This window comes from Caretta caretta, chromosome 7, assembly GCF_965140235.1.
Source record: "Caretta caretta isolate rCarCar2 chromosome 7, rCarCar1.hap1, whole genome shotgun sequence".
NCBI lineage: Eukaryota > Metazoa > Chordata > Testudines > Cheloniidae > Caretta > Caretta caretta.
The window spans coordinates 97682029-97701341 of record NC_134212.1 but is presented as its reverse complement, the minus strand read 5'-3'; the positions used below and the strand labels follow the sequence as shown (position 1 = coordinate 97701341).

The 19313-nt window shown below is 39.6% G+C and overlaps 1 protein-coding gene across 3 annotated transcripts in view; it reads left to right on the top strand.

Moving 5' to 3' along the window:
- INPP5A (inositol polyphosphate-5-phosphatase A) overlaps positions 1 to 19313 on the top strand; it is a 427857-nt gene that overhangs the window by 319890 nt on the left and 88654 nt on the right. For all 3 annotated transcript variants that reach the window (XM_048857376.2, XM_048857378.2, XM_048857377.2), the window contains exon 9: positions 2495 to 2579. In XM_048857376.2, the coding sequence (XP_048713333.1) occupies positions 2495 to 2579 (85 nt within the window). The remainder of the gene's footprint in view (positions 1 to 2494; positions 2580 to 19313) is intronic.

Sequence of the window (19313 nt, the reverse complement as noted above, 5' to 3'; positions counted from 1 at the left end):
AAAATAGGCATAAAAGTATGGAATAAAATGAACAAAGAGAAACAGTGATGTGGCCATTATCACCTGCATATTTTTCTGTAGGTAATAGTTTTGCTAAACAGTCTTCTGACCAGGTACAGTCAGTATGCCACCCTTTAAAGTGAACATGTAATATCTACAACCTGTTAGTCTTATTTGTCCTGATCTTATAGTAAAATTTTGATTCCCTAAATTTATATGTAGTTATTAATTAATAACAAATTTTCAGCATTGGCAACCAGCATTTTTGCCCATCAGTAACTGATTGGGATTTTTCTAATTAATTTAGCTATCAAAAGTTCTAACTGGCAATTTTTTGGCACAATGTGTTTATTTGAAAAAATCGTCTTTGCATAATACAATTACAGATTTCATCTTCATAATATCAGTTTGTTTTAAGAGGACTTCTTTAGACCTCGATGTCATTCCAGTGATATCTCTCAGCTTTTTGTCAGCAGTAAATGGCACCGAGCAAAGCCAAAACTGGGATATGAATCAGGAAAGTTGGCAAAGCAGACGGAGCTTTTCTTGTGTACAAATCGTATATCAGATTTTGCAATGATAGTGTGAGCAAATTGTGGTAATGTAAATGGTTTAACTTTTAAGTTCTCATTTTCCTCATAGTCCATGAGGGGACTAATCAAACTAATGTTATGTATAGGTCAAAACTGACAGGCTTTTCTTAATGGTTGGTTGCAGCTGACAGTGGATAGTATTTATTAATAGTACCTGCAATAATTTGTCAATTGAATGGAGGGTTTTGAAATTTTCTTAGCAGAAAAGGATAGCTCTTTGCAGGAGAATTTGCTTCAAATAATCACTGTCATAGGTTCAGTGTGCATGAGTTTTTCAGTGAAATAATATTGTTTATGTAATAGATTGCCATTGGGTAAAAATGTGGAGGGATACTTTACAAGCAAAGCAGTATCTCATTTAAAGACCCAGGTGTTTTCTTACTTTATAGCTTTGAAATGTCCAAATGGGGGTAATTTATTAAAACTTTAAAGCCATTTTAAACAAATGTCTCCTATCTAGGCATTATAGCTCCAGAAGGCCACTTACTGTAGGTTTCTTTATAATTCTTTAACTATCCATGTGGGCCCTTACCTCCAGCTCAGTTGGGATTTCTGTCATCATCATGCTTATGTTATTTATTTACTTCCAGAGTACATTTATGTAGTGCCTTAGATCTGTTGGTTCTTTGTTGTGCACTGTGCGCCTAATATGGTATAAAAGTATTTTGTGCTTTTTGTCCAGTGATTTTTTTTCTAATTATAGTCATAATATTCTGGTCAATTACTTCATGTCTTCACCAGTTGATAATAGGAGATTGATTAGTTGGTCTCTGTTCCCAAAATGAGATGCTGATTCAATGACCGATTTACTTGATTTTATTCCACTTTGAAAGATTTGGCCAATACCAACATCTCTAGAAGCCTGTACAATTTTTAAAATTATTAAATAATAAACACTGACCTAAGTTTTTAAAAAATCACTGAAAAAAGTAAATAAACAGCCACCCCTCACTCAGCTCCCAACTCTGATCAAAAGCCTGAGAAAAGATGTAAGCTTTACACCATATCCTGAATGTCATCTGTCTTGGTGATAGCCAATTCCAGAATCCAAAGCCTTCCAATGAGAACATCTTCCTGCAGATAAGCAATTCTAAGGATTTTTAGCTCATATGTCTCAAATGTGATAATGGTACACAGAGAGGAGGTTTTTCAGTCAGCCATAACCTTGGCTACATAGGACTTCATAGATCAATATCAGGCCAAATAGTAACAAATAATACTTAGCACCTCTGTAGCACTTTTCATCCATAGATCTCAAGGTGCTGAATAAATATGGGGAAACATTATGGACCTCTATTTTACAGATGTCAAACTGAAGCAACAGAGAGTTTGAGGCAGGTATTTTCAAAAGTGTCCATTAATTTTGGATGTCACAATTTTTGAGTGTTCACCCTGAGACACTTAGGAGCTGATTTTCAGAGGTGCTGAGCACCCACAGCTCCCACTGGAGTTAGTCACTATTTCTACCATCTCCTCAGGATGCTTTCCCTGGCTTCTGAGCACCTCTTCACTTGTCTGGACTGAACTGCAGCCAGGTTACTCACATAGAAGCCCCTGTTTTAACCAGGGAAAGCAAATAAACCATACGCATATGGATATGAGGAAAAAGAAACAGAACTACATATCATCTGCATGCTTATAACAGTACAGACCAAACAAGCTGTTAATATATAGTGAAGTTTTATTCCAGATAAATTAATGCTGTTGTTGACTGTTCACAAATAATTTTGCTAACGCTGTACTTAAAAGCGAAATGTGATTGTGAATATATAGCTTTTATTACAGTATATTTTAACATTTTGCAATTACAATTCCAGGGATTTTTTTTGTAAAGGACTTTTTTGTTTTTACATAGAAAGCTGCATAGACAGCAGTTAATGTATTTTTGTCTGCCTTTTCAGAATTAGAGATCAGCGGTTTGAGAAGGTTTCATATTTTGTGTTTGGAGATTTCAACTTTCGACTGGATTCCAAATCAGTAGTAGAGGTAGGACTTACTCCTTTCTTCATCTCTTGGCGCTATCTAAGGGTTTTCATTTCTAAAATTTGTTTCCCTTTGGAGAGAAAAACAGAAAATAACTTAACAAAGCAATCTTAATGTTGACATCAAACTTGCCAAGGAATACTTTTAGGGGCTTTCAACATGAACATCTAACAGGTAACTCAAAATTATTATTGAAAGAATTTGATTAAATAATAAAATAACACCACTGAGATAGCAAGAGGTACTAAACATTTTCAGTCTCCCAAGAATACAATTGTATTATGATAATCAAACCCGTTGGAACAGCAAGGTTGTTATTTATGCCATTATTGTGAAAAAAACTGGTCGTTTTTGTCCAAAAAGGCAATGAAGTTTCAGGAAGCTATAGTGCTAGGATTCGCATTTCTGAGGATCAAGAGGACTCGTTTGCTACTTGTAGAATGTTCATTTGCCAGCCAGTGATTCTCTCAGTTCAGTGAGTTTTAAAATGGACCTCAAACATGATGAATTTACTATAATCACTATGGGCCAGATCTTGGCAATTCCACTTCCATTGGGGCAAGGCCCCAAATGCAGCTGAAACACTACATTTCTATTGTGTGGGGGAGCATACTGTAAAGAGCACATGCAGAGGGACTGCACTGAAGACTATTGCTCTGTGATTGTCTTCTTTACTGGACAGCAATTCCCTAGGGGGAATTGCAAGTGTGATCAGTGGGCCTCATATTTTGACCAAAGTCCCAGGGCTGCAGGATGGAGAGGGAGGTTTCTGTTCCCTAAACTGCTGCTTTGGTCATTTGTGCAAAGCACTTTCAGCTGGGCTTTGTGCATGAGGCCAAAATTTCATTTTAAGCTTGTGTCTGTTCTTATTGCTATATCTCATAAAGACTAATTCCTATTTGGCTTTATTTTTTTAAGCTAAATACATGTTGTTTTGCATGTGTAACTAATGAGGAAAATGATATAATGCTAGAGATATTTCATAAACTTCTATGACAGAATTCCACAAAACCCACAAACTCTGTGACAATATTAATAGCTGACATTTTTGCAAACTTCTGTGATATGAGCATCTCAACATGGAAATATGAACAGAAGATGTATCTGAAATCAATGAGAATACAATAAACCTTTTTCACAAGTCGAGATTACCTTGATTTACCTGGATCTGAGCTTTAGCAGTAGTCCCAGGTTTAACAACTACTTTATTCTCCTGTTTACCCTCTTTAAGTCTCAAAGGTATTTTAGTGTTCCTTTGGCATCCTTGAGGGCAAGTATGCATCTTCTAACCCAGGGGTTCTCAACGTTTTTCTTTCTGAGACCCTCCCCCTGACATGCTATAAAAACTCCATGATCCACCTGTGCCACAACAATTGTTTTCTGCATATAAAAGCCAGGGCTTGCATTAGGGGGTAGCAAGCAGGGCAACTGCATGGGGCCCCACGCCGCAGGGGGCCCTGCGAAGCTAAGCTGCTGAGGCTTCAGCTTTAGTCCTGGGTGGCTGGACACAGTGAGAGCGTGGCTTTGGCTTTCTGCCTGGGCCCCAATGAGTCTAATACCATCTTGGAGAACACCCTGAAACCTGCTCACGGCCCCCCAGGGGTCTCGGACCCCTGGTTGTGAACTGCTGTTCTAACCCAAAGGTTGATACTTTGTGGTTTAAGCAGCAGGAAGTACTGTGTCTCTATGCTCAAAGTCAAGGTACCTTTGCCTAGAGATGCAATGCATTCCCATTCCTCATGTGATTAATCCCTACTCTGATGAAAAATCGGGGTGTGTCACATGGCAGCACAGTATAGAGAGGTGGAGTTTAGATAAACCTTCATCTTTTTATTCACTGCAATAATTTGTAACTGTAGTTAAATGTTTTAATTAAAGTGTAATTGGAGTGAAATGGAAGGACTAATTCAGAATATGCAATTTCGTATTGTCTATGTTAAGGATCCCATCTTTGTCTGTTATATTGGTACTACCCCAGTAACTTCCATATTTACAGAAAGAAGAAGTAGGCTATAGAATCATCTATTTGGGAGTAGTCTATGCTATTTTTGTACTTTGCTCGGGGTACACTAATGTAACTGAGAGCACTTGTATATGAGAAAACATCTGTCAATCAATCTTCAGCAGTACTGTATATAGGACTTTATCCTGTGAGGTGCTGAGTACCCTCAGCTTCTACTGTTGTCAATGTAATCAATCAGGATTGAGCCCATAATGAATACTTTCTTAATTTGCTGATTTTTATTAAGGTTTTAATTAACGTAACTACATTTGGATTCAATTAGAAATATTACAAATAGCTCACAATTTTTTCGGAAGTATGCATGTGTATATTAGGTACAAGTATTATATTTCTTTATATGGTGTCTTCTACTTACAAGATATGAAAACTTATCAAAATCCACTCTTTAAAGAAGTCATTAGAAGAAAGGCTGAAGTTTTCTCTTCCTTTTTAACTAAAGTGGAATTGGAATTTTTTTCCTTTAAAAATGTATTTCTGTGTCAGTCTGAGAAACCCAGGTTCAAGAGTGAAGCCTAGCTATTAGAAATGGAAAAGATCTAGCAGACTGTCAAATCTACCTGCTGCCCTTCTATTGCCCCAGCATCTGTCATGTATGGGATTATCCTTGCGGAATATTGTGTTCCTGTCTATCCTCTTTTTGAATATCTACAGAGATGGAAGTTCCACAAATGACCTTGCTAGGATTGTCTATCATCTACACCTTCTTCCTGTAAAGTGTCTTTTTCAAATATCAGATCTCAAAAGGGGGAATTATTATTTAGCATTAGAGTACAGAACTGGTAGTCAGGACTGCTAGGGTAAAATCCTGGCCCTTGGAGTCTTTGGTAGAATGGCACTAAATGGATATGAAGTGTAATTGATCATCATCCTAGCTGATAATATAATGTTTGTAAAGCATTTCAAAATGTTAAATGCTATAAAAGTGCTAAGTTCATATTAAATGAAGAGTAATGGTCAACCTCCTAAAAATAACAAGAGTCTAAATTTAGGCAGGCCTCCTGGTGACATCATAAACCCAAAAAGTGAAGCTAGAGTGGCAGGTACAATTATAATCTTATGTATCATTTTGGTTTATTTTATTGATTAAATCACCTTTATGCTTGATTTTTCCATTAATTACTGTGGACAGGCAAATCTTGGTTTTTCAGTTCAAAATCTTTTAAAGAGATTCACTTCTAACAAAAGAAGTAATGACACTAGTAATGGGGAACAATATTTGAATCATACAACAAATATGCAGTAATAAAAATGTTAAGAATAACCATCTTTAGTACTGGCATAGCACTTTTCATCTTCAAAGTGCTTTACAAACATTAATGTTTGCTACATATGTGCACCTAAGGTTATAGAAAAGGTGCAGTTTAAACATGAATCAAACTTTTTTATACTTTCTTTGTGGAAGAGCTCTTTTAGAAAAATTGCAATTGTTTTCTGTTTATTGCTTTATTAGACAACTAGTATGCCACATTGCCCTGTGCTGTATGATCATGTAATGAAAGATGCTTTTGAAACAGTGCATATGCATGCACAAGGAACTATAGTCAAAGTTGCTTTGAAAATTTTAGCTCTGAATTTCTTTACATATGTCCAATTCAAATCACAACCTTAACACTGTAGACTTTTGAGCTGAATATGTGATATGTACTGGTATGTCCATAGGATTTACAAGATTTAAGAACTGGCTATGTCTTGTGCAAATCACTTCATAGAACAACTGGCAAAATGTTACAGACATTTTGCCAGACATGGTGCTGGCAAAATGTCTGTAACACCATCTTGACACAGAGAGGTTGTTTATGAACTGATAACAGGTATACAGGATTCTGATTTGGAAAGATTTTGTGATATGGTGTAGGTTCTTAGAGGATAGGGGTGTAAACTGAAAGTGTTTAGTTATTAGTAACTTGTAATTAAAATGATTCCAAGATAGAACCTTAATTACTTGAGCTTGTGTAGTGTTTATCATGCTCAAAGATCCCCAATCACTTTACAAACTGACTTCTAAATATAACAGCCCTTTCCTGCAGTAGCCCCTAAATCACACTGAAGTCAAGGGGAAGTGAAATGAGTTGGTCTTGGTCACACACCAAATCATGGCAGAGCAGGGAACAGAAACTGAGTAATTGTGATTCCCAACCAGTACTCAATGTTAATGCAGTCAGATTTGACAAAATATTGTAAATGTATGGCAGGTTGAATTTGTGATTTGGTATCTAAAGGGAGCAGGATGTAATCTAGACTTGAACCTTTCAAGTAACAGGCTGGTGTCCTTTGGGTGTTTTGGATATATGCACATGCAAAGATCTTAAGCATTAATTTGATTGTCTGGAAGTCTGTAAAATGCTAGTGTTCTAAGGGTTAATCCAGGGTACTGTTATCCTTGTGTATGTTAGTAAATTTATCTCTGCTTTTTCTACTGACCTTTTCCCACACCTCATGAGACAGCAACTGCCAAGCACTTAGTTACTATAAGATGCTACAAGCAACAGATGCCATTTGTTGAGCTATAGGATATAATATCCAAACAGCAGCAGAATGTTGTATATTTCTAAAATCTTTTTCAACAGAGCCATTGAAAGAGGAGAGAGGAGGGCTACTTCAGATATGGACTCCCTATACCTAAGTACAGTGTGCTAAATCAGATGCCAAAATGTTGCTCCTATTAATTTATAATTAATATACAATAAATCATTAGTATATAATCCATTAAATGTTTTATGGGAACCTTAATCTAAAGCTTTATTGATTTCTTTGCTAGGAAATTCTGCTTTACTGTTGTTTGAAGTAAACCAGGGGGGATCAATAAAACAGGGCTAAGCTTCTGGTGAGTCTGAGATCCCTGTGTGCATGAACCAGTGTGTCATCTATAGGGATAAACTGGCAAAAAAGAAATAGGATCTCAGTATCATAGCAAACATAGCAAATACTGGAAAAGTGAAATTGTTTTACAATAGACTTCAATTATAGTACGAGTATAATCTGTAGTTTAGCACCGTGATGCACAGTAAAGATAATTTTAGAAAAACGGCTGCTGTTTAGGCATGTCATCTACTAAACTTTTCAATGGCTTTTTTTAATACTGAGGGAAGCTAACTGCAAGATTCCAATTGTGAAACCTAGTTTTGTTTGACCAAAGTGGAACAAAAAAGACAGAGCATCTGAAATCATAGACTATTATTTTCTAAAGCACATACATACATGACATTTGTGCGTATGTGCTACCTCTGAGATTGTAGCCAATCCTGTGCACCTGCACAGGGAGTTGAAGGTGTAAGATGCCCTGGCACTGGGTACCCAACATTAATTGCAGAGAGTGGGAGGGAGCTGTCTTTGTGGAATTGGTTGGGGGAGTGTGCGCTGCCTCTTCAACCTGCAGGGGGACATGTTATAGGCAACAACGTGCAGCCCCTTGCACAATGCTCATGGCAAAGCTATGATTTGACCAAAAGGATGTGAGAGCCACTTCATTAGCAAAAATGTTTGTTTCATAAACTGGTATTTGAAATACTTAAGTTACAATAAAAGGGAGATAACACTCAAATGAGTTGGCTCAATACGAGTGAGTCCAAAATGGAAGGCCCCCATGATTATGAGGGAAATATACAAGATATGCTCGTGCACAACCTTTTTCATTTGGATTACACTGACACTTTGAGTTACAAATCTTCGTAAAACAAGAATTTAAAATGTAAGCTCTACCAGATCTTTAGTTATCGTGGCACTATGTTGCTGTGGCAATAAGCCACAAGAGTTTGTCTTTTAGCTGAAGCCTTGGTAAATCACCACTCTCGCTAACTACATTAACCCACTAAAGAATAAACATCACTTCATTGCTTTGTTACCCTGCACACCTAATCAATTGCTGGATCCACTAGACTACTGTTAATTGGTATCTACTTTGTCACAGTTCAGATAAAGTAGATGTAGATTTTAGCTCATTATTCTTTTAATCATAGCTGTTCCAGCTGTGTTTGCTCTAAACGGCATCGTGACTTTCCTTGTTTATGTCAGTTCTGGGCTTAAAATAGTATTATTTTAGAATTCCCTATAACCATATAATGGAAAGTACATCATATAATATTATAGGAATGATATGAGAGAAGGAACTAGAGAGTATTCTAATGGTAATATATAGCTTACAAATTGCATTATTTCTGGTTTTTGTCATCTGATCCTGAATATGCCTTTTTATTTAACCGTTGGTGAATTTTTAGCTGTCATGACAGTGACAGATTGATAGCACCAACACAGTGTAAGTTTCCACTCACGTGTCAGCCAATGCACCACAAACTGACCTGCAACACCCACATGCATGGATAGTCTTGTGTATCTCCTTATTAGAGACTGCTAGATGTGCTGACTTGCTTTGGTGGTTTTCTGGTAAGGACACTAGGAACTTAAGGGCCCAATCCTGCAAATCATCATGTTGTAGGGTAGCTTCACTCATAGAACTATTCATGCAAGTGAAGTTAGCCCTTGTTCAGAAGGATTACTAAGAGTTTAGTATTAGGCTGTAAAAAGATGTGTCTTCTATATCAAGATGTCTTTTACAATAAAATAACTACATCCTTTTTACTCGTGATAAGTGTCGGGGGTAGCCATGTTAATCTGTATCCACAAAAACAGAAAGGAGTCCGGTGGCACCTTAAAGACTAACAGATGCATTTGAGCATAAGCTTTCGTGGGTAAAAAACCACTTCTTCAGATATATCTTGTTGTTTTTACTAGTGATGACACTGTTTTAGACTGAGACCACCAGACTCCATTCTTTTGTACAATATGAGTATATTGTACCTTTTAAATGTAAATGTCTTACAGCTGCGCTTTTGAAAGAATACTTTTTTTTAAGAAAACATTTTGTGAACGTTTTAAAAATATTTTGCTGACATAGCACTCTCTTTTACTGAAAATTGTCTAAGAGTCTTCTTTCTTTTTTTCCTAAAAGTGTTCCCAACAGAGAGGCGGGAAAGTAGAATGTGTACTGATTAATAAAATAGGTACAAGACAAAGTCTCATGTGTAATGAATATGTTATATTTAGATCTGCTCAAGTTTTGTTCACTTCAAAATCTGATGTCTAATTCAATAATGTTTTTATGACAATCAATTATATTTAACTCATCCTCCATTTATAAATTTGGCCAACATGTAGTATTTATTGATAATAGAGTTGCAAAGCTTGCTTAGTAGGCTGATTTTTGAAAGGTCCGCATCTCCATTTGAAATATTTTAGGGGTCCACAAAAGAAAAAAGGCTGAAAGCCACTGGTATAAACAGTAACAACAAGAAGTCCGGTGGCACCTTAAAGCCTAACAGATTTATTTGGGCATAAGCTTTCGTGGGTAAAAAATCACTTCTTCAGATGCACTTTTACCCACAAAAGCTTATGCCCAAATAAATCTGTCAGTCTTTAAGGTGCCACCGGACTCCTTCTTGTTTTTGTGGATACAGATACTCGATGTAAACAGTGGCTTTTTTTGGTCATTTTTTCTGATGTTCTGCTGTTAACATGGTGATGGAAGTTAATAACACATCTGCATAGTGTAATGCTCCATCTCTGTACTTATCAAAAACGTGAATTGTGAATTTATTGCAATGTGTTATTACAAATGAGGATAATAATGTATTTCCTTTGAGACAAAATGCAAATTGCCTTGTAAGACTTAATAGCAATGGGGTTTGACTCTGAAAAAATCTGCAGTAACTGAAGGTATCATGTAGCTTGAAAATGAAACCTGTGCTAGAATGTTAGAACAGTTTTAAGAGTCCATATTAAAGCCCCAGTCCTTGAAACACTTAATAGGCACCTGAGTAGTCAGCAAGACTAGTCCTGTGTTTAAAGTTAAACCTATGCGTAAGTGTTTGTAGGTTCAGGGACTAAATGGGAACTGGATGACCATTAATTGAATAATACATTAAAATAAGGATGATGAAATCTTAAAGCATGACATTTTAGGGCTAAGCAATGAACAAAACTTAGTAAGTAAAGTTTAGAGGGGAGGCACGTGAGGGATTTGATCATGAAAGTGTACGTTCTCTAATTTTGCACATGTAACAAAAATAAATGAAGTTAATATGAATGAATGAAATAGAACATCTCACTGGTCACTGTAAGTGAATTCTCTTCTGTCAATCACTGAGAGCAAGCAGCTTACTACCTTCTTCCTGCTGTGACTGTTGTAGACCACACAGGGTTTTACACTGTGACAGATCAGATGTCATTTTAATCTCAGAATTTGGCATGCTTCTATACATATTTTGTTAATTAAAACAACTAACCAGTGTCTAATATGTTCCATCACTTTCAAAGATACTTCACTGCGGTAAATTTGGGAGTAGAATTGATCCCATAAATCTTTCTTTGCCCCCCTAATTCATAAGGATATATGGAAGTGTTAGGGAAAAGGTCATGACCTCTGTCTGTAAATTTGTAAGGCTGCCTACACACTGGTGTCCAGTGCTAGCTGTCATTTTGTGCTTTTAACATGCCGAAATGCCCTTTCCCCTCTGTTTGTTAGAGCAGATGTTCTTGATTGATTTGCCTGGCATGGGGGAGGGTTTTCACCCCCAGGGGTTTGGCTTTTCATCTATAGTTCTTCAAGCACTGAAGCAGGAAACAGGGAGCTTTCCATAAAGTGGGCAGTGTTCCTCTCTATGGAATTGCTAATCACACTTTCTGCATGATCCGCCACCATAGTGTGTACCCTCAGATTAACTCCTGGTCCTGCAGATGGAGACACAGTGCATTCTTTTGAGTTATCTTCAGGGCAGTAGTTTCAGTCTTGCCTCTAGAAGATACATTGCCTCTCTTACTTTTTTTTAGCCTCAAATTATTCAAGCCACAAGCTAGACCACTTTCCTTGTTTTGCAGTAGCATACCAGCCAGGAACTGCAACATCTCCTTCTTTCCTGCAGACACTCCAGGAACATGATTGTCTAATGAATGCTCATTGTTCCCTTTAGTGGATCAGTGGTAAAAATAGGCTACCTTACGATCTCCTGTTACTTCTAATTAGGTGAGCGAAGTTGGCATGTTGCCTTATTTGTTTAGTCAGCGCATTCCTTTCACAGGAGCAAGCAAAAGTTGGAACACTTTTCTATAATATAGGCCTCGATCTGGGAATATTGTCACCTTCATTGGGCAGCAGTACACTGCAGCTGGCTATATTAAATCTCTCGGGATATCAGAGGTTCTTTCATAACTAAAAAAAAACTATCCAACAAAGAGGTTGTAACAAGGTGGTCTGCCCCTTTACAGGCCGGGGGCCTAGGGCCAGCCACCCTTGTTTGATATCAGACCCAGCTAGATAGAGGTCAGGTTTTCGATAAAGGATGGAGTGAGCTAGTTGGAAGGGAGCTGCAGGAGGGAGATAGGTTCTTGCAGTTGCCCCTGGAGTAGGGGGTCGAAGTGAAGGATGTGTCTTCCTTTCAGGATTCAGAAAGGCAAGGGGAAAAGCCTCTGTGAGCTGTAGCCCATGGTGCGGGCAGAACTGCTTTTTGTTTGAATGTTTTATCTAAGTTTGAAGAATAAAACTGTGCCCCAAAAGAGACTTGAGCACGTGAGTCCTTTGTGGGCAGGAGAGACAGACCAGGAAGCCTACAGCAGCCTACCAGTATATCTTTCCAGTCCTGGGTGTCCATCTTTGGTGATATAACCTGAGTTAGTATAGTAAGTGTATTTTGTCTGCTTTAGGATATAAACTTACCCTCTCTGAGTGAGACCCTCTGATACCTGATTCTCTAAAAGTTCCTTATATTTGCGGTAGAAACAAGAATGGTACCTATATTGCTTCTTCCCAGCCCCAACATTCCTTAGTACTGCTATTAATCTAATGTATAAACAAAGCTTTTATAAGAAATAAAGTTCTCCTCATCCAAAGAAAAGACCATTAGGATAAACTTTTGTATCCACAATTTTTTTTCCTAGATGTGATCTCTGCCGTCCGCTTGTCCCAAGAAACATTATTACTTTCATTTTGCACTACCCCCAGCAGTAACAAAGTAGAAGTTATAGTAAATTGAACATCAGAGGATGGGTAAGATGTCTGCATCACACATTAAAATTTATGAAAATAGTGACTCAAATGAACAACTTAGTGGTTTCCAAGTGCTACATACTACAATAGATTTAATGCTGTATCTCAAAACCCTGCACAAAAAGAATAAAAGCCCCTGGGCTTAAACTGAAACTTCATTCTAATACAGCTATATCTCGTAGGCAGGTGTCTCTGTGCTAGATTTCAGCAAAGAAACCATTTGAAAATACATGGACGTTTAACTAAATTAAATTATTGAAAAAGAGTGTTTTGAAAAATGAATACAAAAATCACAAAATCACATTGCTTTCGATTGCCCCTCTTCCACACATTCATTCTGTTTGATTTTATATCATCTAATTGGAAGGAAGCAGAGACCTTGGCATCTTATCTGTCTGTTTAACTCATAACACATTGTAGATATTATAATAAAATCATTTTCATTAGATATGACAGTCTGGGTACAGTGTGGTCCTCCAGTTCTGAATTAAGAAATTGGTAGTTCCAGACAATACTGGCATCTCATTCTGCTCATGATAGTAAATTCAGGAGCCAGGGGTGGCAATCCAGATAGATAATTTGCTACTACTAGAAACATTTTCATCTCACAAACCTGGGTTTCCTACCATAAAGGCACTTCTATCTCTCTTTCTATCCACACATCTTCTGTGATCTTCGTAGCAGAAGGACCAGTTTGTGGTTGCAATGGAATCACTTTCAACTGAGCTATCCAGAAGAGAATATAAATAAAGAACTTGTTTTCTCTTACGCCAAGCCAAAACCCAGGAAAGTAAGGATAAACTTAGGTCTGCTTCTTTTAAAGATGTCGCATTTTTAGAGCACTTTCCTTTTCAGTTGAATAACTAAACAAAGTGAAACTAAAAATGATACTATAAAAGCTCCCACTGGACAGCCTTGCATATTGTTAGAGTTGCGAGGCATCTGGTTTTCGACCAGAATGCCCGGTCACAAAGGGACCCTGGTGGCTGCGGTCAGCACCATTGACCGGACCGTTAAAAGTCCAGTCGGTGGTGCAGCAGGGCTAAAGCAGGTTCTCTGCCTGCCCTGGCTCCATGTAGCTCCCAGAAGTGGCCGGCATGTCTGGCTCCTAGGCCCAGGGGCCAGGGAGGCTCCACGCACTTCCCCATCCCCAAGTGCCAGCTCCACAGCTCCCATTGGCTGGGAACCACGGCCAGTGGGAGCTGCGGGGCGGCGTCTGTGGGCAAGGGCAGTGCATGGCATCCTCTAGCCCCTCTTCCTAGGAGTCGGACGTGCTTGCCAGTTCCATGAGATCCATGGAGTCAGGGCAGGTAGGGAGCCTGCCTTAGCCCCGCTGCGCCGCCAACCAGGAGCCACCTGAGGAAAGTGTCACCCAGACGGAACCCGCACCACACACCCCCTCCCACACCATAACCTCCTACCCCAGCCCTGAGCCCCCTCCTGCACGCCAAATCCATCATTCCTGGCCCCACCCCCAAGCCCACAACCCCAGCCAGAGCCCGCACCCCCTCCCATACCCCAACCTCCTGCCCCAGCCCTGAGCCTCCTCCTGCACTCTGAACCCCTTGGCCCCAGCCCAGAGCCCCCTCCTACACCCCAAACCTCTTATCCCCAGCCCCACCCTTGAGCCCACACCCCCAGATGGAGCCCAACCCCCCTGCCCCAGCCAGGAGCCCTTACCGCCTCCCGCACCCTGAACATCATTTCTGGCCCCACCCCAGAGCCCACACCCCCAGCCGGAGCCCTCACCCCTTCCAGCATCCCTGCCCCAGCCTGATGAGGATGCGGGAGAGCAAGCGATGGAGGGAGGAGGGATGGAGTGAGTGGGGGTGGGTCGGGCCTCTCAGAAAGGGCACAGTAGGGGCAGGGGGCAAGGCAAGGGTGTTTGGTTTTGTGCAATTCGAAAGTTGGCAACCCTATATAGTGTTCTGATCCCACAGGGAAATCCATATTTATGGTCTGAGCTCCTTAGTTTGGGAGCCTTCAAAGACACCACATTGAAATTTTGAGTGGCCAGGCCCACCTTGTGTGGCTCCCCAGTGTCCCATCTAACTGATTGAGGGGCTTCCTAGGGAACTGTGTGCATTTTCCATATCAGAAGAAGGGTCATTATGTTAAGGGGCCTTTGGGAGAGGAGGGTAGTTTGAAAGTGTGAGGAATCTCAGGAAATTTTTGTGTCCTGAAGGAACATACAGAAAAACTCCCCTCCCCTTGTCTTTCTCACAACGTACTGCTCTGCTTTTATGTCAGTAGGGAGTGAAGAGGCTGCAATTATATTTTACATTATTCCTTATTTCTTACCGGCACATTTTATATAGACATTTCTCTTTTTCACAAGTCATGGATATCTAATTATCCATTCAAATATCCCTTAGAAAATAACAGGCTTTCCTATATGAAAATAAGACCTCGAGCTTTTCACCTCTAGGTCACTAGTTTTCCTCAAATCAGTAGAGGTGTTTGTCTGGGTTTTTTGTTTTGGTGTGTTTGTTTTAATTGCAATTACCTACACTATTTGGTAGCTGTTTGGTATCATCTTTGCAATAACTTGGATATCTTCCAGGATCCAGTGATCAAATGACCCACATTATCATCCTAACAATTAGTACGAATTGGAACCTTTGTCAGTCTCCATGATGAGATCAAGCCCATGGGCATGGTACTCCTCTCCCTGCTCATCCTTGGAGATGTGGCACCCAGAACAGACCTGGGTTCACTTGGCAGCGTGAGGAAGCCTGTTCTTCTGTCGCCTATGCAGTCCAGGTCCCAGAGCTATGTAGCATTTTCATGAAAGGCACAAATAAAACTCCATCATTTTTAATTATGTATTATTTGCAGATAATATTAAAAATACACAAGTTTAAGTGCATATAAGAACAGTGCATTCTTATTACTGTCACAATGTAAGCAAGCATTTCTCTTAAAATTTCTGGAATGGACAACCTGTAGAAATTAATAACTTTTAATTGCACTCACAGTATTCACAATGCAGAAGTGAAATAAATGTGTACATAAATCATAAATCTACAGATAATTTGCTTTTGAGTAAACCATTTTAAATATCATTTTGTGGCATGAGGCCTCAAGCAAAATGTGCTAGAGCACTCTTGCCTTCCTATCCAAATCCTCTAGGCTGTGGGAGTATTCCCCTTTCCAGGTCAGCATCATGACACTGGGTGCCTATTGTGTGCCCTTTGGATTTAAACTAAATCCATTTAATACACAACTTCAACTCCCATCTTACCCCCTCCTCTTCATTGACTGTAACCTTTTGGAGGTAGAGTGCTGCTAAAGCCCATGTTGCAGAATAAGACTATCATCTACATTATGTTAATAGTAAAGACAACACAAAATTATTTCTGAAGCACTTAGACGTCTTTGAATATTTTTTCCATATCTTTAGAACGTTGCTCTGTTTAATACAGGGTTTTTTTAAATGTTTAAGAAACAAACCTTGCATGCATCCCATTTCATTCAGTCATTAGTCCAGTATTACTTTTCCTCTGGCAATTTGATAGATTAATACAAAAATTAGGAAACATTTTTCTTGTGCAAAAGCACATCTCAAGTGAAACTAATCTATCATTTCCATAGGTTAATTTATTCCTAAAGTGGTCCTATAACATCATTCAATCCAACTCAGTAATTTCCATAACTACAAATTGAATGTATATCTGCAAATGGAGGTTATCATATCAGTCTGCCAAAGCAACAAAGATTAAGTGATCTATTTTAATATATTTTGGAATATTATGGCATTATAGGAGTTTTTGATCATCAATATTCTTATTTACAGTACAACAGAAAATGTGGCTTATACTGGAAAATACCCACTACGATACTGCTGCTTCTTGAATAAAATGGGGATCATGCTAAAGGGATCCTATAAAAGCATTTCAGAGTAGTATTAAATGATATAAAAACACTTCTAAAGAAAACATGAAATTGGGACTATTGCGTAGTACCAGATCACAAAAAAAGATACGATTTCAGTGATTAAATTTCCCACCGCATTTATAAAATAACCTGTAGCCTGATTCTGGTAATCAGCAAGGCTCAAAGTTCCTCCACAATTGGAAGAGACTATGTGTTGGAAATGTGTGCTACTACAGGACCCTATGTACTGTCTTAAATCCATTGCCCATGCAGTAGGATTGGAGATCACTGAGGCAGTCCCACCACTAGGCTAAGCCTCCTTATGCAGTTTTGAGGCCAGCATGCTATTGGGGCCCTCAAATAGACAAATTTACATTCTTTTAAAATGGTGAGGCCTTCCCCTGAATGTCACAGTAGCTTCAAGTTCTTCAATATGTGAACAGCTGTCACTGCTCCAGCTGCTGACTTGGATCCTGGTTTATCAGCCAGCACTGCCTGCTTAGGATATAGATAAAACAAAAGTTGCTATCAAAACACACGAACTGCGTCATAAATATCCAAGTGCACTGTGTCTGTGTGCTTCAAAGGAAAGTAGAAGCTCACTCAAGAGACCAAAAATCCTCTGCCTGAGAAGGGTCAAAGAAAGGTAGAAATTCCTTCCTCTCCCTGCAGCCAATCACTTCAAATCCCAGAGTTCCCTCAAGATGTACAGAGTAAGTAAATAAAGTGCTAGTTTCAAACCACAAGTTGGTAGGCAACAGAAATCTGACTTAAGGAATGGAGATGAATAGATCAGACTACAGGCGCCTTAATACATGGCAGCAGTGGGGAACAGGAAAATAAGGTGGGACCTAGGTAGAGGAAGCAGAAGAGAAGCTTCCTAGCAATTGGATCACCCCTTCACAGCTAATCAAGGATATTACAGTAGAACCTCCAAAGATACGAACACCAGAGTTATGGACTGACTGGTCAACCGGACACCATGGGGAATCGGAAGTAAGCTATCAGGCAGCAGAGGAGACAACAAAACCAACCAAACAAACCAACCAGCAAATACTGTACTGTACTGTGCCTGTATTGCATCTTAAAGATAGGCACATCTGGGTTGCCTGTCTCCATCCCCACCCCCTACTCGCCAAGGTGCGGGGCAGCCACTTACAGATTCGAGTTGATGAATGCTGTTTTCCCCTCTTCTTCCCCGCCCTGGTTGGGAGGGGGACAAGCTTGCAAGCTCAAAGTCTGGGAAAGAAACTTCCCGAGCTGTTACTGAAGCCTGGCCTGGAGTGTTAGCTGCTGGAGCCAGAGCCTGCCTGCACGCGGCGCTCTGGAGGAGCAGCTCCGTTTTAAAGGGCCACAGCTCACATTGCGCACCCACTGACACTGTGGTGCCCCAGGGTGCCTCATTCATCACCCTTGCAGCCAGGGAGTTAGAACCAGCTGCCTGTCCCCACCCTTACTCACTGGCAGCCACTGCAGAGCTGTGAGCTCCCACTCCGAGCAGTCTGCCCTGAGGAGCATCCCATAACGCGTTGTTCAGACTTACGAACATTTCAGAGATAATGAACAACCTCTCTTCCTGAGGTGTCCGTAACTCTGAGGTTCTGTTGTATAGCTGGTCAAACCATGAAATGCTGGACCTTGCATATGTGGTCAATTTAGTTGATTAGCTGCCTGAATCAGGGTCCCAAATCTCAGCCAGGAACCATAACCTCAGACCTGGAGCCTGGCTCAGCATGGTCATGAATTAGCTCCTTTTCCTCCGTCAGCACTATAGAAGAATGATAGTTATGAACTCTAGTGGAGGGAGCAAGATCCCTGCACCAGCTGAGTTGAGGGCTGTTCCAGCAAACTCATCCACCATCTAACTGCATGTAGGATAGAGTTCTGAGCAATGTTCCTTCTACTTCACTATTCAGTAGGATCCTGCAGTTTTATATAGTTATCTCTCAGTAATACATTAAAATCTGTACACAATTCCCAAATACAGAGGAATTTTTTGTGCTTTTCCTAATTGTGATTTTGTAACACAAAATCGCAGGGCCATAAAACATTCCATTCACAAGTAGATCTTCATGAAAGCAATATAGTTGTGCTTTCATTTTTTAAAAAAAAATTGGGATGTAGAAATATAGGTTATAGAACTATAAACTTGCCTGATGAGCTAGTTGAAATAAAAATTAAGAAATTCATAGTCATCTTCCAAATGATACTTGTGAGGAGGAAAACCCTGTTCTGGTATTCAATAATCAGTTTAAGTTGAGGTCTGAATCTAATAGGTGTAATAAACACATCCTGGTACATATAAAGTTAGAGCTAGTGCCACTTGTTTATATCATAATCTGGATCTAGATCCAAGCTTCCCCACAATTCAGCGTTGCTTCAACCTAGAGTCTTGGCTTCAGCCCATCTGTTCATAAAATCAGTAGGGTGGCCTTGAGGATTCTCTCTAAATAGTTCTCTCTACTGTGGGATGATGAGTTATGATAGTGAGAATTATTTTGGTGGAAGTTGTGAGTACTCAGCTCCTCTGAAAAATAGGCCATCAATCCCTCTTGATCTTTTGTGGGGTCAGGGTATTTTGGATATTATTCTGTCTCCCTGTGTCATCTTTCCTCATCTCTTATCTGTGCCCTCAATTTGTTCTTTGTTTTCTTTTTGTAATCCCCATCTATGTGCCTCTGTGTACCTCTTGACCATTTGTCCCATCCATGATCATGTTCTCCCAGTCCCCTATGTCCCTCCTTTCCCTGTTTCCCATGTCTGTATGGGTCTCCCCCACATCCCTAACTCTTTCCCCATATCC